The 23,411-nt window shown below is 42.0% G+C and overlaps 1 protein-coding gene across 1 annotated transcript in view; it reads left to right on the top strand.

The window, feature by feature from the left end:
- Window positions 1-22,829, top strand: part of LOC311131999 (protein phosphatase 3 catalytic subunit alpha) — a 143,124-nt gene extending 120,295 nt beyond the window's left edge. The window contains exons 9-13 of the mRNA XM_084165162.1: window positions 6,231-6,356; window positions 8,922-8,993; window positions 14,367-14,451; window positions 15,824-15,921; window positions 21,153-22,829. Coding sequence (XP_084021288.1) covers window positions 6,231-6,356; window positions 8,922-8,993; window positions 14,367-14,451; window positions 15,824-15,921; window positions 21,153-21,346 — 575 coding nt within the window. The 3' untranslated portion in view covers window positions 21,347-22,829. The remainder of the gene's footprint in view (window positions 1-6,230; window positions 6,357-8,921; window positions 8,994-14,366; window positions 14,452-15,823; window positions 15,922-21,152) is intronic.
- The last annotated feature ends 582 nt before the right edge of the window (window positions 22,830-23,411 follow it).

The raw sequence follows: 23,411 nt of genomic DNA on the forward strand, positions 1-23,411 counted from the left end.
GGGGTGAATACATATGCACGCCTCACTTTTCCATTATTTATTTATTATAATTTTTTGAAACAAGTTATTTTTTTCATTTCACTTCACCAATTTGGACTATTTTGTGTATGTCCATTACATGAAATTCAAATAAACATCCATTTAACATTTACATTTACGTCATTTAGCAGACGCTCTTATCCAGAGCGACTTACAAATTGGTGCATTCACCTTATAGCCAGTGGGATAACCACTTTACAATATATATTATTTTTTTCTGGGGGGGGTGAGGTAAGGGGGGGTAGAAGGATTACTTTATCCTATCCCAGGTATTACTTAAAGAGGTGGGGTTTCAAGTGTCTCCGGAAGGTGGTGAGTGACTCCGCCGTCCTGGCGTCGTGAGGGAGCTTGTTCCACCATTGGGGTGCCAGAGCAGCGAACAGTTTTGACTGGGCTGAGCGGGAACTGTGCTTCAAAATAGGAAAAACGCCAAGGGGGATGAATACTTTTGCCAGGCACTGTAGATAGTAGAGTCTGATGGGCAGTCAGCCTCACAGACAGACAGTCAGACAGACAGACAGTACAGGAGGAAGCATTAAGCCAGAGGAGGTAGAGAGGAACTTTCATCCCTCCAGACAGAGGGGATCAGAGAGCCGTCCTCGTGACGAAGGGAGGAAATCCCTTCTCAGCAGGTACTACTCTGTAAATAATGTACGAGAGGGCAGACCGGTGGGTAGGCGTCGGGCTGGCTTGACCGTGGTAGTGTGTATGTGTTAGAGCACAGACAGTCTGGTCTTTCCTCCAAGAAGCACTAGAGGAGCATGCAGCTTAATCAGAGCAACAGAGACACCCGGTGGTCATCTGAGGAACTGCAACAAGACCTCAGAAAATAAATTGTTTTGTGAGTAAAAAACAAAATGAAAAGCAAGTCAGTTAATACATGTTAGGAATATGTGGTCCTTCCTGGAATCAAACCCAGAACACTGGTGTCACAAACGACAACCAGCTGAGCCTTGTAGCATGAGGGATTGCTTGTTATAAGCCACTAACTGCTTAGATACTACAATGCTAGTGGATTTGTGCTTTCTGAGTTTGTGTGTCTGTGTCTAAGAGAAGGCACAGAAGCTCATAATAATGGTTGTTGATTCTCAAGGCTGCACCGTTTGCTTGCTCCCGCACCCGCTCGTCTCACCACAGTACCACCAACCCCACCTCTCACCAAGCCCACTGGGATGCAAGTGAATGTTAGTCTCTGTCTGGCTGTAGCTGTACAGACTCATGACATGCAGATGGCTGGCATGCCGCGTTTGATGACTTGCTATTCTCAAACCCAGCCAGGAGACGCCCTGAGGCAGGAAAGTCCCCTACCAGGACCCGACCTCGGTGTCAGCTTTCCCCTCAACGAATCTGGGCCACATTGGCTGGGCGTTGCTGCTGGGAGGGGGAGCAGATTGCTGTATAAAGGGGGTTAGGCAGCAGTGTCTGTCTGTGTGGTTCCCTGGCCTGTTGCAACGTGATATCACCTTACCCTGATTAGACCGACTAGGTCATTGGCCCAGGCCCAGGTCTGATCCTAGTGGGACAATATAGCAAAGTATTATAATACAAGTTTGTTAAGTCGTACATGACATAATGTATTTGGAAATGGTTTTTTATCATCATTCTAAAACATCCAGAAGAATCTATAGATTTTTCAAGATACAAAAAAACAGATTGGATTTGTTGGACCGTGATTATATGTTTTGTTACTGTATTACATATGTTTCACTCATAAACACTATATGGGTTAAACTGGTTCTTGGTACAGCCTCGGTTTCTGACCTCATCTTTGGTATGTTGCAATTGCCTCCCAGAGAGTTCTGTGTTTTCCACAGATCCGATAATCCATGCATATTGGCACAGAAAAAGCTCTATGTATGCACATTCTTATGGACTTCTTGAGCGGTATTGCATACTGTGGCGAACCAAAGCACTCCTCCTGGTTCTCCAGTAAACTTTTCCCCTTTGTTTTATCTCCTGTGGAACTTACGAGTAGATTTGCTGTGTTTCAGCTTATTTTTCTGCCCCCAGATTTTCATTTCAACATCCCTCCATCTCCCTCTCGTCTCTCTCCAATCATCTCTCTCTCTCGCTCTGTCCAATCATCTCGCTCTCTCCAATCATCTCTCTCTCTCTCCAATCATCTCTCTCTCTTGCTCTCTCTAATCATCTCTCTCTCACTCTCAATTTCAATTCAATTTCAATTTAAGGGGCTTTATTGGCATGGGAAACATATGTTTACATTGGCAAAGCAAGTGAAATAGAAAATAAACAAAAGTGAAAAATAAACAATAAAACATTTTTTACAGTTAAAATGACACTCACAAAAGTTCCAAAAGAATAAAGACATTTCAAATGTGATATTATGTGCAAATAGTTAAAGTACAAAAGGGAAAATAAATAAACATTTACAATGGTGTTTGTTCTTCACTGGTTGCCCTTTTCTTGTAGCAACAGGTCACAAATCTTGCTGCTGTGATGGCACACTGTGTGGTATTTCACCCAATAGATATGGGAGATTATCAAAATTGGGTTTGTTTTCAAATTCTTTGGGTCTGTGTAATCTGAGGGAAATATGTGTCTTTAATATAGTCATACATTTGGCATGAGGTTAGGAAGTGCAGCTCAGTTTCCACCTCATTTTGTGGGCAGTGTGTACATAGCCTTCTCTTGAGAGCCAGGTCTTCCTACAGCGGCCTTTCTCAATAGCAAGGCTATGCTCACTGAGTCTGTAAATAGTCAAAGCTTTCCTTAAGTTTGGGTCAGTCACACTGGTCAGGTATTCAGAGATGAACCTGGAGAAGAGTCCCCTAAGCAAGCTGGTCCTGGGACTCTGTTTAGGGCCAAATATCATTCTAGTTTGCTCTGTTTTTTTGTTAATTCTTTCCACAATGTGTGAAGTAATTCTCTTTTTGTTTAATCATGATTTGGTTGGGTCTAATTGTGTTGCTGTCCTGGGGCTCTGTGGGGTGTGTTTGTGAAGAGAGACCCAGGACCAGCTTGCTTAGGGGACTCTTCTCCAGGTTCATCTCTCTGTAGGTGATTTGTTATGGAAGGTTTGGGAATGGCTGTAGAATTGAACGGCTCTTTTCTAGATTTTGATAATTAGCGAGTATCGGCCTAATTCTGCTCTGCATCGCTCTCTCTCTCTCCCTCTTCCCTCACCTCATCTATCTCTTTCACCTCCATCCCCCCTCTTCCCTGCCGCTTTATCTCACTCTCTTCTTTCACCCTCTCCCTCCATCCCTCATCCCTCACCAGAAATGAATGTTCTCTCACTAAGGAATGGAGGCGATCAGCCCCATCAAGCCCATATGCTGAGCGAGGTGTTTTTCCTGGTTTTATTCATGTTTTAAATCCCTTTAAATGATGCTGGGACTGTAGTGGTGGGGGTTGGGGGCTTGGCATCAAGGCCAAAGAACATTCTGGTAGAGCCAAGGATGGATTTAAAAGGCCAGCTGTGTAGAACAGGCACACAGCGGAGACTGACTAGGTATTTTTACTTAATACCGCTGTTTTAATTGCAAGGCACACCGTCCCTCATGGTGTAAAACTAACAGGTTTATTGGGGTTTAGTGATGAGCTGAATTTACGGTTTTATGGACAGTTTTAAAATGCACTCTATGAATGTTCTAGGATAGAAGGCCCTCTGAATGCATTCATAATGCTATGTACACCGGTGATTCGTTCAACGTGTTACAGTAGCTATTGGGGTAACACTTTACTTTAAAGCGTCCAGGGATAATTCACTATGATGCAGTTCTAATGCATTGTCATGAACATGTACAGTATTACCACATTATAATGTCTTGTAATCATTTCATAATGATCCAGACCAAATAAAACCCTGTTTGAGACACTTGGAAACATAGAGAGACAAAACATACTAAATACGCATTGTTATAAAACATTAATAACATACATGCTTATAACAAGTTGTAATGCATAATACCTGGATGCTTTAAGTAAAGTGAAACCAACATGGGTTGTGTCAGATGAAATTTCATATTCACCATCTCCAGCACCACCCCAACATACTGTATATGAAAATGGCACATTTCTATGTTTTGTAGTAAAGAAGATAGAGAAAGATAAGTGTTTCCAATGACATCATCAAAAATTAGTAGGCAATTAGTCAGCAATTAGTAGGCAACGCCTAATAATTGGTTAAAATCACATGATGCACACCGATGTCATTGAAAACACTTTTCTTCCTCTGTTTTTACTTCAAAACATAGAAACGCTCCATTTTCACATACAGTGCCTTGGGAAAGTATTCAGACCCCTTGACTTTTTCCACATTTTCTTACGTTACAGCTTTATTCTAAAATGGATTAAATAAAAAAAATCCTCAGCAATCTACACACAATAACCCATAATGACAAAGCGAGAAAAGGTTTTTAGATTTTTTTGCAAATTTATTAAAAATAAAAAACAGAAATACCTTATTTACATAAGTATTCAGACCCTTTTCTATGAGACTCGAAATTGAGCTCAGGTGCATCCTGTTTCCATTGATCATCCTTGAGATGTTTCTACAACTTGATTGGAGTCCACCTGTGGTAAATTAAATTGATTGGACATGATTTGGAAAGGCACACACCTGTCTATATAAGGTCCCACAGTTGACAGTGCATGTCAGAGCAAAAACCAAGCCATGAGGTTGAAGGAATTGTCCGTAGAGCTCTTAGACAGGATTGTGTCGAGGCACAGATCTGGGGAAGGGTACCAAAAAATGTCTGCAGCATTGAAGGTCCCCAAGAACACAGTGGCCTCCATCATTCTTAAATGGAAGAAGTTTGGGACCACCAAGACTCTTCCTAGAGCTGGCCAAACTGAGCAATCGGGGGAGAAGGGCCTTGGTCAGGGAAGTGACCAAGAACCCGATGGTCACTCTGACAGAGCTCTAGAGTTCCTCTGTGGAGATAAGAGAACCTTCCAGAAGGACAACCATCTCTGCAGCACTCCACCAATCAGGCCTTTATGGTAGAGTGGCCAGACTGAAGCCACTCCTCAGTAAAAGGCATTTGACAGCCCGCTTGGAGGCACCTAAAGACTCTCAGACCATGTGAAGCAAGATTCTCTGGTCTGATGAAACCAATACTGAACAATTTGGCCTGAATGCCAAGCGTCACGTCTGGAGGAAACCTGGCACCATCCTTACGGTGAAGCATGGTGGTGGCAGCATCATGCTGTGGGGATGTTTTTCAGCGGCAGGGACTGGGAGACTAGTCAGGATCGAGGCAAAGATGAACGGAGCAAAGTACAGAGAGATCCTTAATGAAAACCTGCTCCAGAGCGCTCAGGACCTCAGACTGGGGTGAAGGTTCACCTTCCAACAGGACAACGACCCTAAGCACCAGCCAAGACAAAGCAGGAGTGGCTTCGGGACAAGTCTCTTAATGTCCTTGAGCGGCCCAGCCAGAGCCTGGACTTGAACCTGATCAAACATCTCTGGAGAGACCTGAAAATAGCTGTGCAGCGACACTCCCCATCCAACCTGACAGAGCTTGAGAGGATCTGCAGAGAAGAATGGGAGAAACTCTTCAAAAACAGGTGTGCCAAGCTTGGAGCGTCATACCCAAGAAGACTCAATGCTGTAATCGCTGCCAAAGATGTGTCAACAAAGTACTGAGTAAAGGGTCTGAATACTTATGTAAATGTGATATTTCAGTTTTACATTTTTAATAAATTAGCTAACATTTCTAAAAACCTGTTTTTGCTTCGTCATTATGGGGTATTGTGTGTAGATTGATGAGGGGATAAAAAAAATCAATTTTAGAATATGGCTGTAACGTAACAAAATGTGGAAAAAGTCAAGGGATCTGAGTACTTTCTGAAGGCACTGTATGTTGATGTTGGGGTAGTGCTGGAGATTATGTATATGAAGTTGTAAATGTTTGATATGTTCCTTTAACACACCTCCTCTCTCCATGGGTCTGTTCAGGAGGACGTCAAATTACAGAACTAAATTGATCAAGTAGAACAGAAACGATTGTCTGTCAGATAGAATAGGGAATCATGTCATCTCTATTCATTCTATTTCTGTCTGCAACATACAGTGTTTCACACCCTGAATAAGTACTTACTCAAAAATGTTGAGGAAATCAATTACCTCATGTTTTTTTTAGTAATTAAACTTAAATGGCTGAAGTAACCAGTACATGTTTATTCAAGTTAATCTAAATGATGTCTTTGCCTGTTCCCTACAGCTGCAGTACTGAAGTATGAGAACAATGTGATGAACATCAGGCAGTTCAACTGCTCCCCTCACCCCTACTGGCTGCCCAACTTCATGGACGTCTTCACCTGGTCCCTGCCCTTTGTCGGGGAGAAAGGTGAGCGGGACACACACACTAACACACACAACACACACACACACACAACACACTAACACACACAACACACTAAGACACACACTAACACACACAACACACACAGCACACTAAGACACACACACAAACACACAACACACTAACACACACACAACACACACACACACACACACACACACACACAATGACAACCCAGTCAAAAGTGAGGTTCAAGTTAATTTAATACGTTTAGCAAGCTGTTATTAGGACTCCCATGCAGTGGTGGATATAGTCATGTCTAACCTATCAATCAAAAATATGTCCTTAATTATCACATCAAATGTCATTCAGCATAACGCCACAGGGTTGTCAAAAGCAATTTACAGTATCTTTGACTGCATGTATTTTAGTATAATGTGTCATAAGGCTGAAGGCTAGTGTGACATACAGTACCAGTCAAAGGTTTGGACACACCTACTCATTCAAGTTTTTTTTTTTTTTGTGACTATTTTCTACATTGTAGAATAATAGTGAAGACATCAAAACTATGAAAGAACACATATGGAATCATGTAGTAACCAAAAAAGTGTTAACAAATCAAAATATATTTTATATTTGAGATTATTTCTAATAGCCAGCCTTTGCCTTGATGAAAGCTTTGCACACTATTGGCATTTTCTCAACCAGCTTTACCTGGAATGCTTTTCCAACAGTCTTGAAGGAGTTGCCACATATACTGAGCACTTGTTGGCTGCTTTTCCTTCACTCTACGGTCCGACTCATCCCAAACCATCTCAATTGGGTTGAGGTCAGGTGATTGTGGAGGCCAGGTCATCTGATGCAGCACTCCATCACTCTCCTTCTTGGTCAAATAGCCCTTACACAGCCTGGAGGTGTGTTGGGTCATTGTCCTGTTGAAAAAAAATGATAGTCCCACTAAGCCCAAACCAGATGGGATGGCGTATCGCTGCATAATGCTGTGGTAGCCATGCTGGTTAAGTGTGCCTTGAATTCTAAATAAATCACAGACAGTGTCACCAGCAAAGCACCCCCACACCATAACACCTCCTCCTCCATGCTTCACTGTGGGAACTACACATGCGGAGATCATCCGTTCACCCACATCACGTCTCACAAAGACACAGCGGTTCGAACCAAAAATTTGGACTCCAGACCAAACGACAAATTTCCACCGGTCTAATGTCCATTGCTCGTGTTTCTTGGCCCAAGCAGGTCTCTTCTTCTTATTGGTGTCCTTTAGTAGTGGTTTCTTTGCAGCAATTCGACCATGAAGGCCTGATTCACGCAGTCTCCTCTGAACAGTTGATGTTGAGATGTGTCTGTTACTCTGTGAAGCATTTATTTGGGCTGCAATTTCTGAGGCTGGTAACTCTAATGAACTTATCCTCTGCAGCAGAGGTAACTCTGGGTCTTCGATTCCTGTGGCGGTCCTTATGAGAGCCAGTTTCATCATAGCGCTTTGTGGTTTTTGCGACTGCACTTTAAGAAACGTTCAAAGTTCTGGAAATGTTCCGTATTGACTGACCTTCATGTCTTAAAGTAATGATGGACTGTCGTTTCTCTTTGCTTATTTGAGCTGTTCTTGCCATAATATGGACTTGGTCTTTTACCAAATAGGGCTATCATAAGTTGCTATCATAAGTTGAATGCACCAATTTGTAAGTCGCTCTGGATAACCTCATGGATGTGGTTGAGAGAATGTCCATAGTGTGCAAAGCTGTCATCAAGGTAAATGGTGGCTACTTTGAAGAATCTCAAATATAAAATATATTTTGATTTGTTTAACACTTTTATTGGTTACTACATGATTCCATGTGTGTTATTTCATAGTTTTGCTGTCTTCACTATTATTCTACAATGTAAAAAAAAAAAGTAAAAATAAAGAAAAACCCTGGAATTAGTAGGTGTGTCCACATTTTTGACTGGTAGTGTACATCCACTTTAATCTCCAGCACACCCAGTCACCCCTCCTTTGCATGTTGCTGACATCTACTGTACTAAAGTTGCATGACAAGTTACAATTTACATTCTCTGTTTAATTTAATCAATGTATAAACTATAAATTATCTCATCCAAGACCCCCCCCCCCCCCTCACACAACCCTCCCCCCATCTCCCTGTTCTCTCCTGAAGTGTAGTTAAATGCGGCAACACCCCAGCCCCCCCCCCCCCCCCCCCCATCTCCCTGTTCTCCTGAAGTGTAGTTAAATGTGGCAACACCCCCCCCCCCCCCCCCCCCTCTCCCTGTTCTCCCCTGAAGTGTAGTTCCCCAACCCATTCCCCAAACACTCTAGTTGGATGTCACATTTTAGACATGGCTTTCTAGCAGCTATTCCTAGCTCTCCCTCTCTCCCTTACTTCCTCTCTCTGACGGTTTCTTTCTCTCTCTCTCCCTCTCCACCCCCTTCCTTTCTCTCTCTCTCTCCACCCCCTTCCTCCCTCTCTCTCTCTCTCTCTCTCTCTCTCTCTCTCTCTCTCTCTCTCTCTCTCTCTCTCTCTCTCTCTCTCTCTCTCTCTCTCTCTCTCTCTCTCTCTCTCTCTCTCTCTCTCTCTCTCTCTCTCTCTCTAGTCACTGAGATGCTGGTTAACGTGTTAAGCATCTGCTCCAATGATGAGCTGACGACAGACGAGGAGATCGACGGTAAGTCTGTGTGGTGTGCCATCGACTGTTACTATTTCCTTTCGTGTTGCCACGACAGGTTAAATAAGCCCAATTCCCTTTCTCGCAGGTGCTCCCTCCCCTCTCTCAGTTTCACTTCAAAACTGTATTCAAATGTAATTTAAGCAAAAGCTAAAAAGCAAGATCTAATGGCATGACATTGCTAACTTCACTCTATATGTATTGGAGTAATTGGAGAATGGGGAATAGAGCCCCAATGTTGAGTTAGTGGTCAAACAGGGAAATGGTTCCAATCGTTTTAAAAGTCACCTTGTCTGAGAGAGATTTACATGGTTATCAAAACGTCACGCCAGGGTAAGCCTACACGAAACACAGCCCTTATTTTAAATGTTTCTAAAATCCCGTATTGGAAAAATGAATGGTGGAAAAACTAAAAATGACAATTTCCCTCTTTGACCTCTAGGTTATATGGGTATTATGACTCATACTGTGGGACTCTATAGGGCAAGGGAGGAAGGACAAGGGACTTTCTGTCTGTGGTTGACTATACTTCCCCTAGAGGGCAAACTCTACCAATGAAACACTCATCATCAGCTCAACACGCATACATTTGACATTTACCTTATTTGGATCCACAGTAGAAACATGACAGTGCAAGATGCCTACATGGATGCACACACACCACATACTCACACCACACACACTCACACCACACACACACCACCATTAACTTGCTTTATCTGCCCAATGCCTCTATTCCATGTCTGTATCCTATGTAACGCAGTTAGTTATGGTTATTATTATCTACTATGTAAGTTTGTTACAAAGGTCAACACATTCCACAATTCTATTCAGGTTGTATATCTATGGGTGGGTGGACCATGGCACCTTCCTGGTATTCAATGCCTCATGATTTCCATTTAATCATGATTCTCATTTCTTTCCTGTCTTATCTCACGGCTCATTCGGTTGGGTTCCATTTAACATTAGTAGGCTACATTTTCAACAGTGGTTGCCAACCGGTCGACCGGCATTCCTAGTCGATCAACAAACATTCCTGTAGAAAAGCCAACGGTAAAGGCTTGCGCTCTTTATTTTTATTTTTATATTTTTTTGTGTTGCGCTGTTGGTGGTAGGTGCACTTGATTCAGAAGCCCTGTGCACCGGGTAAGCAAAGTGTTCCCATTTTGAACCATTTAATTTGTCTGTAAAGACAAACTCTGCCTACCCGACAGACTGGGAGATTTGTGGCTAAATCGAGTGCGCCTTCTGCGCTGGCCAATCGGATAGCTCAAATCACTGTGCCTACAGGGCTTCCACGACGCCGGCCACAGCAAAGTTTGATACTAGCCTACTTAATAACTTTTAAAAGCATGAACACAGAGAAACTGTCAAAGAATACAGCAAAGAGCTGCAATTTTTATGAGTGAGTTCATGTTTTTATTCAGCACTGTCACTGTTTTTATTCAACACTATTACAAAACATAAAAACTTGCTTTTCCATACTTCCAATCGTGCTGCAGCTGCAATGAATGAGTAGCCAAGTGTATCGATAACCCTGTGTTTTTATTATTATTATTAGCAGCTCATCATGTCTACTTGAATATAGAGGAATATTGTGTGCATGACTGAGGCAGATGTGCTGCGACTCTAGTTTCGCCATCAGGTGGAAGACGGTGTCTCCTCTCTCTGGTCAGTCTCACTGGAGGAAAGGAAGGAGAGAGCAGGGACTGTGAGAGGCGGACCCTCTGCTGCTCTCTCCCTCCCTCTGCTGAGACTAATGCTGTGTTCAAAACAACTGGGAACACGAAAATGTCAGACTTCCGACTTCAGTGCGTTCAAGACAACTGGGAACTCTGAAAAAAACGACATCCGACTGGGAAATATTGTTTTGAATGGTCATCTTTCTAGAGCTCCGACTTTCCAACCTGAATATCACTGAATTCATGATTTGACCTCAGGTTTTTTTACCGAGTTCCCAGTTGTCTTGAAAGTACCATGACAATCAGATGCAGGTACCATCAGTCCAGTAAAATAAAAAAATAAAACATTTATGCTCCACAGTGCCTCGCAAGTGCTACACCAACTGATCTATTTTGTTATCAAAGCTCGAGTTTGTAAATATAATATGGTCTTAGAATAAAAAAGATTGGCAGGCCGGGCAGAGAGCTAATATGCTGTGATAATATATATTAGGCCTACTGCCCAAACATAATTCCTACAGAACTGTTTTTATTAGGTTAATGTTACACTGTTTCAGTCATGTTGAAAAATAAATCTGAGCGGTAGATCTCGGCTTGCTTTTTGACTGCGAAAGTGATCTTGGCTCAGAAAAGGTTGGTGACCACTGTTGTACAACATAATGGTCAGACGCATTGTCTAAGTAGAGATGGTTTGGAACACCCATTCCTAGATAAGCCCTAAATACTCCATCCTGTCACTTATTTACCAAAGTTAAACATGTCACCATAACTCTATAGTGAGGGGGAAGGAATGCTTAGGTAATATCCTGTTCCTGGATGGCAGGATGTGGTGTGTTATAGAAAACTGCTTCTAACCCTTGACCCTAACACTGGTTTGCCTGGCTACCAAAACTCCTTGCTCCGGCCAAACGCTGCACCACGCCCACGGATTATGGACCTGAGTACCTCCCCGACGATTTCAAGAATGCAGACACATTCTGACCGTTCTGATTGGTCCCAGAAACCGATGGGTTGGGCCAGAGCCAGAACGCACGTGGGTAAAGCGGCATTTTGAAAATTCGTCATTGGCTTTGATACTCTGATTGGTTTAGAGATAATCCAATCGCTGATGACTTTGATTTGAACAACACCCCTCATTTTGACGTCACTACAAATGACTTCAATGAAGGCAGTCTCAGACTGAAGTATGTAGTGAACATAGAGCAGTGAACATAGGTCATATCCTGTTCCTGTATGGCAGGAAGTGGTGTGTTATAGAAAAACGATTCTAACCCTTGACCTTAACGTTGGTAGCTGACAGACACTTCTTAGTCACTCAAAGCCTTGGTGACTAACATCTTATCACTTCCTAATGTTCTTTCCTTCACTGACTTTCTTCATTAGTTTAATATTCATTGTGTTGATCTTCATATTCTTTGTATTATTTCTTTTTTTTCTCTTCTCTCTCTCTGATGCTGTGTTATTTCATTATTTCCGTGGTTACCTCATCTAATTTGTCTCTCTTCTTTTCTGTTTTTCAGAGTTTTGTTTTAAGCCATTGCTTTTCTTTATGCTTCATGGGTGTCTGTTTGCCTCTTCTCTCTTTCCTCTCCACCTCCTCTTCCTCCTCCTTCGTTTCCTCTGTCATTCTTCGGCCATTCACTGATCTGTCTTGTCTTTTCTGTTCTCTTCTGGGGGTGTTCTTGAGAAGGACAACTAATATATGCCCCCAAGAAAGGTACAACCCTCAGCTCTACCGCCAATATACCTTTGTGTTGGTGCTTGCTCTTGCACATGCACTTTGGGAACCAATTAACTAACACAAGATGTAAATGTGTTGTAACATTTATGCTCAGTTTGGTAATTGATATTTATCAGTAAAAATATAATATATAATCGATCTATAAAAATATAGACAGTAGACATACACCCAAATTCAATCAATTGCATATAAAGGTCAACTGCACTGTAGGTTCACTCAGAATGTTGACACTATACAGTTTTGAGTCACACTTTTTGGATAGTCCAAATTTTCCATCTGTTGATGGTCTACAGATGGACATACTATTAACAAACTATCTGTTGATAAGCAACTGCTTGCTAAAGTTACGGTTAGGGTTAGGTTTAGAATAAGGGTTAAGTTTAGGGTTAGGATAAGGGTTAGAGAGCTAGGGTTAGTAGAAAGTTAGTGTAAATGCTATTGATTGTCTGTAGAGCATCTACAGATGGACTATCCAAATAAAGTGTTACCCAGTATTTTAATAGACTGGTATAGTTTTGCGTGGTGAACAGCTTGCATGGTGTGTTGCCTTCAATACTGGTAACTTAAACATAGCTTAAACATTTTGAGTGAATCTGCAGTACGGTTATCTGCACATGAGTGAATTAGCGTTAGCCTATAGCTTCAATTGAAACAGTGCAGCGTAGTCAGTCCTTAATATGCATTGCCTCTTTCCTGTGTAGAATGCCCAAAAGTCCAGCTAGCTGTAGCTCAATGCTACAGAAGATGGGATACTCAGGACTGTCCCTAGTGGTCCAACCTAAGGGAACACACTCCACTAGAGTCTCTCACTGTTCTCTGCATACTCATACTTCTCTCTCCATATACTTCCAAGCACTTGTATTAATTTCCATCTCTCACACTCCACCTCGCTACCATTTTCCAAGCTGGGTCACAAAAGGGTCCTAGTGTCAAACACAAGTCATCCTGTCACAACACACAAGCTCCTAAACCAGGCTATATTCTTCACCAGGCTATATTGTTCACCAGGCTATATTGTTCACCAGGCTATATTATTCACCAGGCTATATTGTTCACCAGGCTATATTATTCACCAGGCTATATTGTTCACCAGGCTATATTGTTCACCAGGCTCTATTCTTCTTCTCCAAGCAGAAACAGAAACCTGGGTCGTGTTCATTAGCGCGCACTGTTTTGCAACCGAAAATGAAAACGAGCGTTTCTTATTGGACAAGTTCAAATAGTACCTCCCCATTTATCTCTGTTGAAATGTTTTCTTCCAGTCCGTGCCAACTGAACACGACCATGTTAGATGACAGCTTTAGGCTGTGTTTACACCTTGTTAGTTCAGAACCATCATGGGCCTCACAAAGGCATTGCAGATTAAAAACAGTAGTCCTAGCAAAGGGAATCTGATAGAAGGTCATCTGCAGTGCTTTTCAATGTCTGTGATTAGGCCAGGCAGAGTGTTTGAGGGACTACTTTATGGATGAGTGTCTAGAAGCTTCCTCTAGACAGGGTAGAGGTGATGAGGCATCGAACACCAAGCTTCACCTCTTTCTCCGAAAGCCTTTCATACTAAGACTGTAGACATAACCAGGGAATTGCAGTGGTGGAGTGAGATTCAAAGTACTGGTTCGGTTGGTTTTACTTTGAACTTCAATAACTACATAGTGTATTTTGATGTGATATGACACTGTAAGACTCCTGTGCTAAACACATTTGCTAAACGATCAAATAAATGTCAACTAAACATTTAGGATAGGATTCCTTTGTATCAGTAGGATTCACTCAAACACGTACACTACTTAGACACACAAAACACAACTTAGTGTTACGTTTTACCAGCTCATGTCTGGTAATGAGCACACCTCAAAGAAAATGCCTCACCCAGATAAGCAGACATGTTGTGATGGTTTGAAGCAGCCTGACTGTCTGACCTTGAGAACTGCGTGCGTGCATGTCTTATAGGTGCCACAGCCGCTGCACGCAAGGAGGTCATCAGGAACAAGATCCGTGCCATTGGCAAGATGGCCAGGGTATTCTCTGTCCTAAGGTATTTATTAGGAATCATGTATGTCTAGGTGTGCATTTCCTGTGTACCAATGTTTATGTATTTTATAATATGTGCCCAGTTACATGATCCTAGGCAGAAGTAGTTACACTGTACTTTACAGGAGTGCAATTTTACATCAAAAGGCAGTTTTTTTGTTGCAGAAATGTCTGCATAAACGTGTCTTAGTAACAACCCACTGGGCACAGACGTCAATTCAACGTCTATTCCACGTTGGTTCAACATCATTTCATTGAAGTGACGTGGAAACAACGTTGATTCAACCAGTGTGTGCCCAGTGGGAAACTCACAGCTTAGAATAAGGCTGCAATGATAAGCTTTTAACAAAGGCTTATATAAGTTACTCAGTGGGATTCAAAGTGTGTGTCGTGACCCCTAGTGGGGTCGTTGGGGAACTGCAGTGGGGTTGCCAATTTATTTAAAAATAATAATAATAATAATAATAATAGTACAGATTATTATATGGGACAATATTGAGTAAATTTATTTTTTGGTTTCTTTTCATTTTGATAAGAGATACATTTAATGAATTTAAGATTATTTGTTGATGTAAAATGTACCAATTTTAAGGTTTTGTCATTAGATTTTGGGTGGGGTGGGGTCGAGAAATTCTTATGGAAAAAAAATGGGGTCCTGCTAAAAAAGTTTGAATACCACTGACTTAGGTATTACTTGTTAACGTATAATGTATTTGATTAAATACTTATTTTTGGCATGGGGCATCGGCCAACCTTCTGTCTCTTCAACTGTCTGAAAAGCTCTTTCTGTGTCTCTTTTAACTCTTCCTGTTCAGTGCTCATTTGTCTGTTTAACCTCTCGCTTCCTGGTGCAACTCCCAATAGATGATGTCATTTCATAAAGCTGAAGCAATAGGAGCAGTAACTTTCATAAACATTGAGATAATCAACAGCTCGATGGTTTGTTGAATCATGTGTGCTAGTATAAGGCTAGAAACACAGGACGTTGGTGGCACTTTAATTGGGGAGGAAGGGCTCATGGTAGTGGCTGGGGCGGAATATGTGGAATGGTATCAAATACCATTGTTCCATGTGTTTGACATTCCATTAACTCTGTTCCAGCCATTATTATGAGCCGACCTCCCCTCAGCAGCCTCCACTGGCTAGAACAACAATGTGTGATGTTGGGAGTACGTGAGACTTGAGAAACACTTTTTTGAGAAGTTGAGAAACACTATTTCACATGAAAGCATCAGTTCTGCATGCTATATTTCCATCTGAACGTTGCTTAATGTATTTTCCCCGTGCAGGAATGAGCTTGCTAAAAGGCCTACATGTTCTATGGGCTATATTTCTATCTGAGCGTTGTGTCATTTGTTTGTTTGTTGTCCCTGCAGGGAGGAGAGTGAGAGTGTGTTGACACTGAAGGGGCTGACCCCCACCGGCATGCTGCCCAGTGGAGTGCTGTCCGGGGGCAAGGAGAAGCTCCAGAATGGTAAGCCCCACAACACACACCCTGGACCTCCATGTCCAGCCCACAACACCCCTCACACTCCCCAAGCCCCCATGTTCCGCCCCCCTCACCACACACTTATATATAAGATTTTATTAGCAATACATCTACCTCAAATACCTGATACTTATTTAGCCCTTTTTGGGGGGGGATTTTCTCTTAAACCTGGTATATTTTATACGACTTTTATGTCGTAGAACACAGTTGCAGCAGTGGTAAATACTATGTAACTACCTGTGGTTCAGCGTTTCCCAAACTCAGTCCTGGGGACCCCAAGAAGTGCACATCTTGTTATTTACCCTAGCACAAAACAGCTGATTAAATAATCAATTCATAATCAAGCTTTATTTGAATCAGCTGTGTAGTGCTAGGGCAAAAACCAAAAGGTGTCCCCAGGACCGAGTTTGGGAAACCCTGCTGTAGTTCAATTCAGCCGTTATTGCAGCAGAGTTACCCTAGAATAGGCTATTACCTAAGTACTGCGAAGTGTTGCCCCTTTCTCTGGTGGTGGCTTCAGATAATACAGCCATTAAATGTTAGAAGTTGACTTTCTTTGTCCCAGTTGTCTCTTCTAATGCTGTCTTGCTCCCCCCTCTCTCCACCTTTCTCTCTGTAATCTACTGGTTATATCTCAAATATTGTCTGTGTGTTCTTCTTCTTTCTCCTCTCTCTCTAGAAACCACAGGTATAATCTGTTGTGTTCTGTCAGCAGTGTTTTTGTGAGAATATTGTAGAATTCACCCTCCCATGTTGAATTCCAAACACTCCCGAAACCAGTCTGACGATCGATCGATCTCCTTTACGTGACAGACTAGCATTAGAAGATGCTTTGCCACAGGGAAGTCGTTTCTTCCAAAGATTATTAGTCGAATTGAATCATCTACCCACTGAATCGGGCTACAACATAGCCAATTTAGAATTTCAATTGACTTTCTATAGAACAAAAACATTGATTTTACAAATTGTAAGTCATTTCTAAGAAGTCAGGGAGGCTAAGGATCGACTACGATTCAGATGAATTGGAATTGACATAAACAACTGTGGATGGAAGGGGATCAATGTTGTCCACCTTGTCATCCACAAACAAGGCAGAAATCCAAACAACTTCACTCTCCTCTCTTCGGCTCTCTTGGTTAGTTTGTCTCCTCTGTCAGTTTTTCTGCCAGTTGTTTTAGCATGTAGGCCTGCAGAATCATGTTTTCTATCCTCTACTGATCCCATCTGACACTATTTCTGGGTTCACTTCCTAAGGATCACTTTTCCCGAAGTTAACCACAGAAATTCTACATGTTTGCCCTCTGAACAGTATTCTATATCTCTATCTCAAACACACACACATACGCCGATGCATATACTCACACGCTGCTATTGTTGATTCGGACTGCATAGGAGCAACCATGTAGTTCCCAGTGAGGCAACGATGGGCCAAAGCCATCCAATTGAGAGGCAGTAGCGAGGACGAGCCATTTTGGGAGGCAGAGTGACGTTTGAGAGATTGTCTGTCACAACATCGGTAGAATCACAGCTCACCATAGGCTCCTATTGTTCAGATATTCTCCAATGTGCTTCTACTGCAATGTTGTGCAATCCATCAACCACTTGGTTTCATTTGGACCTCCTTATAACTTACCTGTGTGTACGTCTCTCCTGTGCATTATGTACTGTATTATATCTCCATAGCAACACACACCTGTTCAAGTGTAGAGCTGTAGCCGCTAAGTATTTGTTTATTTGCAGTCCAACTCGTACCCATTTATTTGTCTGTGTGTGTACCACCTGACTACAGAGTAAATTCTGTATTTCTGGTGATAAGTGTTTGACAATAACTACTGCTATAAAACAGAAGGATTTGGACAGTAAGTGGTAAGTGTATCAAAGTGTTGCCATGATGTGTTTTTTAAAAGGTGCGTCTGCTCTTTTGACGGTTCATTTCAAAAGACACGGCTGCGCAACAGTTCTAGATAGCTGTTTCCGAGAACATTAAGAGTTCTTCATGTTTTTATTTTATTTGACCTGGTCTCGGTTATTCAGTTGCAGCCGCATTCTTGACTTTGGCAGAGTTGTCTCTGTTTTCACTCACACGTCTTTATGTACTGTACCCCAACTCCTGTTAAACACCCCTGACGTCACCCCCCTCTAAGTGTGTAGTTTGTTGAGTGAGGATACGTCAGACATCCACTGTTCCCCTTTGATAATCACTATTGTAACCCTCTCCAGTTCTACTTGTCACGGTGTCCCCCGTCCAGACGTCCATTGTCTCTATTCATCCAGCACCGCTTCTTGTCCCTTTGTCAAACACGGGTGACGTTTTTACAAAGCTCAAAATACCAGCGCACCACGCATTTGTCTACAATGGGTATTTGACTGGCTCCATTCCGTCTGTCCCCTTTTTGGTTTCCTGCCTCCTACATTCTTTGTCGGTCTTAACACACCCGCTTTGTCCCTCCTCCTCCTCCTCCCCTCTTTTCTCTAACATCCATGTGTTGCCTCTGTCTTAAAACATGGAGAGGTTTTTTAACGTTGTTGTCTTTGCATTGGCTCTCTCTTTTTGCTGCTCATTGACCGGTTCCTGGGAAAAACCAAATGAATTCCTCGCTGGTCACCCTTCTTCTCGTTCGTTTTGCAACCCCCATCTTCTTCTCTTCAGCTACTATTGAGGCTATTGAGGCAGATGAAGGTAAATAGGCCGGCGGCCCTCTCTGTTGCTTCTTATTGCAATAGACAGTGCCCCCCCCCCCCCCCCACGTTTTCATCCATTTAGCTGTAGCTTGTTACAGAGTGTGTTGGGTGTTTGGGTGTTTCCCTAGAGGATTACGTGCATCAGTCCCGAGACTCATTTTTCCTTGGTGGTTCCTCTGTGGCTCTGCTGTGTCGTGTTCTCTTTGTTGAGCTGCTAATAACCTGTGTCTGACCTGTGCTATGCAGCAACACAACTATAAGTCCCATCAGCCCCCTCTCTCTACACCCATAATTCCATAATATCGGAAATTCCTCCAAAATGGCGCCCCCCGATCCAGAAATAGGTTCTCCTGAAAATGTAGCTACCCACAACCACTATACCCCCCTTGTCCCTTATTAGTAATTTGCTGCAGGTTCTGAGCAGGCTTAACAAGTGATTAGCATCAACTACCTCTGTAGTAGTGTATATCAGAGGAGGCTGGTGGGAGGAGCTATAGGAGGACGGGCTCATTGTAACGGTTGGAGTGGAATCAATGGAACGGAGTCAAACGCTTTGTTACCGTGTGTTTGGTACCATTCCATTGATTCCATTCCAGCCATTACAATGAGCCTGTCCTCCTATAGCTCCGTCCACCAGCCTCCTCTGGTGTCTGTGTATGTGAGCGTGGTCTTTCTGTGGTATACTGTATGTTTCAGTTTCGTGGGCCCCGCTCTCTATTTTCCAATTTTGTTGGTCCTTTTGTTTTGTTTGTATTGTACGGTGGTGGGGAGGTCTGGTCCTGAGGATCTTCAGGTGTTTTAATTGTGCCTTTATTCAATATGCACTCAGTTATCTATAGGTTTATTTTTAAATAGAAGATCCACTGCAACATTGTGTTGTTTTACTGTTTTTACTTTCACATTACACTACATTCACTTCCACGTTGAATCATTTGCACATTATTCAATTTGCACATTCATTTGACATACTTTTCTGTTTGAGTCAATTATGTGATTTATCAGTAGTGTTTTTACTTTTGAAAATCTGTCCTTGATTGAAAGGCAATGGCACAATGACAACCTGTTGTCCTGCAGCACTAGACACTCAGCTATAGTTCAGTAGAATTATGTCATCCTTTTGTCAATCATTTCGGTAATATGGTAATTGGTGTTGGTATTGTGTTGTCATTTATTCTGATGAATTGTTCATATTGATTGTATTATAGTTCTTTGCAATCTTCAAAAGGCAGAATGAACTATATAGGATGGTTTTACCTATGATATTCCAAGATGAGAATAAAAATATGATATGTTATCCATAATCTACAAGGGCGGCAGGTAGCCTAGCGGTTAGAGCGTTGGGTCAGTAACCGAAAGGTCGCTGGTTCGAATACCCGAGCCAACAAGGTGAAAAATCTGTCGATGTGCCCTTGAGCAAGGCACTTAACCCTAATTTGTTCCAGGGGTGCCATACTACTATGGCTGGCCCTGTAAAACAACACATTTAACTGCACCTATACATTGTATGTGACAGTAAAACATTATTTATTAATTTCAGTGTTCAAATGTGTCTGCAGAAAGAAGTTAAGTTATAGACTTATATTAGATATACACTGAGTGTACAAAACATTAAGAACACCCACTCTTTCCATGACAGACTGATCAGGTGAAGGCTATGATCCCTTATTGATGTCACTTGTTAAATCCACTTCAATCAGTGTAGATGAAGGGGAGACAAGTTAAAGAAGGATTTTTAAGCCTTGAGACATGGATTGTGTATGTGTGCCATTCAAAGGGTGAATGGGCAAGATAAAAGATTGAAGTGCCTTTGAACAGGGTATGGTAGTAGGTGCCAGGCGCACCGGTTTGTATAAAGAACTGCAACGCTGCTGGGTTTTTCACGCTCAACAGTTTCTTGTGTGTATCAAGAATGGTCCACCACTCAAAGGACATCCAGCCAACTTGACACAACTGTGGGAAGCATTGGAGTCAAAATGGGCCAGCATCCCTGTGGAACGCTTTCGACACCTTGTCCCGACGAATTGAGGCTGTTCTGAGGGCAAAAGGGGGGGAGGGGGTGCAGCTCAATATTAGGAAGGTGTTCCTAATGTTTGGTATACTCAGTGTACACACACGCATTCATACTCTAGTTATTTCTATGAAAACACTAAGCAGATGAAATAGTATAGAAATGTTTTTTTTCCTCAAATAACTATTTATATTGTTAGAATGATGATGCTGTGGTTTCTGTCGGTTGGCCTACTAGACCTCTGCTAACAACCATCAAGTGACATTTCCATTCAGTGCAATGGTTTATATAGCCAACCACTTCAGAAACAGAGATTTTCATTCGTTATTCTGTCATCACATGACTTGATTCACAATGAATTATTGACGCTGAACAAAACCAAAAACAACTCAAAACACATTGATGTGTCTGTTTCTGCATGTAAACCAGAAATAAGTAACCTCATATTTTACATGTATTCTCTACCTCTAAATCACCCCTCCATTAATGTTCCCCTCGTCCCCCACTCCCTCTCTCCATCCTCCAGCCATCAAGGGCTTCTCGCCCCAGCACAAAATCACCAGCTTCGAGGAGGCCAAGGGCCTGGACCGCATCAACGAGCGGATGCCCCCGAGGCGGGACGGCCTCCCCTCCGACGCCAGCCTCAACTCCCTTAACAAGGCTCTGTCCTCGGAGACCAATGGCACGGACACCAAGGACAGCAGCAGCAACATCCAGTGAAGGGGCACGCTCCACCGCGGCGGGTGGTGGTGGCAGCCTGTGGCGACCAGGGTGGGGCGTTATACCACCCTCCTCCTCGTCGCAGTCTGCCACGGGCGGCATAGCGGGGGCAGCAGGGTGGAGGCGAAAATGGAGGGACATGATCAGGAATGCGCTTACAGGAAGTGGTGCTCACAGGAAGTGGCGCGTACAGTACAACAACTACAGGAGAGAGTCTTTGGGTATGCCTTTAAAAAAATTACTTGTAGAAACTACAGAAAGTTTTCGCATTGTTCACTCTTTCGGGCCCTTGGCCTCCTCGAACCTGGTGATGACGTGCTTGATTCTGTACTTCAGTACGAGAGAGACAGACGGAGAGAGAGAAAGAGATCTTAAAGGAGATGTTTTATGAAAGCCCCTCACTCATTTTACTGCAGGGCTCTCAAACCCTGTTCCTGGAGAGCTACCCTCCTCTAGGTTTTCGCTCCAACCCCAGGGTTGGAGTGAAAACCAACAGGACGGTAGCTCTCCAGGAGCAGGGTTGGAGAGGCCTGTTCTACTGGATATGAAAATGTTGTGTAACTTCTTACTAACTATTGTACGTTTACAAAATACAGCACTAAAAAGGACAGAACATTAAAAAAATGTTTTTAACATAAGGGTGTACAAACTAAGTAAGGAATATTTATTGATAACTTTTTTTGCTACTCTTATAAAATAGTTCTCAGATAAATTAGGCAGTCTTAAAAAGAATGTTGCAACCTTGTTGAAATGCCAAAAATGGAATGTTTTATGGTTTTGTACAGATTATGCTTACCCCAGGTTCATTTGGTGTGCGCTTTTGACCCGGATTTCTGTATAATGGCTAATTATTACCTTGGTGATGAATATCTATTTTGGGGGGAGTTTCATAACTGGAATTTACATGTATCTATTATTTGCAAATTTAAAAAAATGTTTTGGGGCTATAGATTTTATTGTGGCTTGCTGGAATTCTGTGAGTGTTCATTTTTCTCTTTTTAAAGTATTGCGAACAAAGTAAACGTAAATAACTTTTATTGTGTAAAAAAAGACAACCTGAAAGTGTCTGCCTATGCATGTTTTATAAACTCAAACAAAGGAAGTGGATAAATGAATTGAATACCTTGGCTGCCGAGGCCTGTTTTTGAAATGTAGTGCGCTTTGTGAACATATACTGGCATTCATTCAATTAACACCATGAAACTGCTGTATATGCCTCAACTTCTTTTATAATTGAAGCATTTAATTATCTGACATGCGCTCACAGTCAAATTTAGTATGTTTGACCATTCTTGTGAGGTTTGTGGTTACATGTGGAACTCAAAATGCATGATAGCTGTTAAAATCATATAACGGTTTAGACATTTTTGTTCTGTTGTAAATGTGCCACAGAAAGTGTAATTTGATTATTGTTATTATTTGGAACTCTGCTTTGTATATCAGTTACAGGTTTGTTACTGCTCAATAAAACAAAAAAACTCCATGCCTAAGTAATTCACTACATGACATGAAGCCTTGCTTTTGTAATTTAACTTCGAAACAGTTGGCAGATGAAGCATGAACTAGCAACTATGAAAAATTATTTTATATTACTGTTCAATAAATTTTTTGCATGAATTTCAACTTAAATGAAACTGTTTTTTTTGTGTGTGATATAGCCAGACTTTACTCTTCTCAGATTTCAAGTCTGCAAACTGAAAATCAATGTAAACATACAAAAATAAAAATGTATTACATTCTAAATATATACTCTTTTGGACATTTTTGCATGATGACTGTGAGTGATGACACAGCAGTCGCCAAAACATTCATAATGAGCACTTCATAAATTATTATTTATATCATATTTATTTCATAAATTGGATTTCACTGCTGTCTCCCAACAAGTATGTATCTCTCTTCTCGCTGGAACTTAAGAGACTAGGCTTAAGGCTGTGCAAAATTAGACAATATAAGTAAAGTATATTGACCTGGTGGGAATTGGCCTATAAGGATAGGGCTAAATGTAGATGTTTCTTACAGAAGAAATATGAAAAGCAGATGCATAACAGAGGTAGCAATTGAA

This window comes from Coregonus lavaretus, assembly GCF_964263955.1.
Source record: "Coregonus lavaretus genome assembly, chromosome: 7".
NCBI lineage: Eukaryota > Metazoa > Chordata > Actinopteri > Salmoniformes > Salmonidae > Coregonus > Coregonus lavaretus.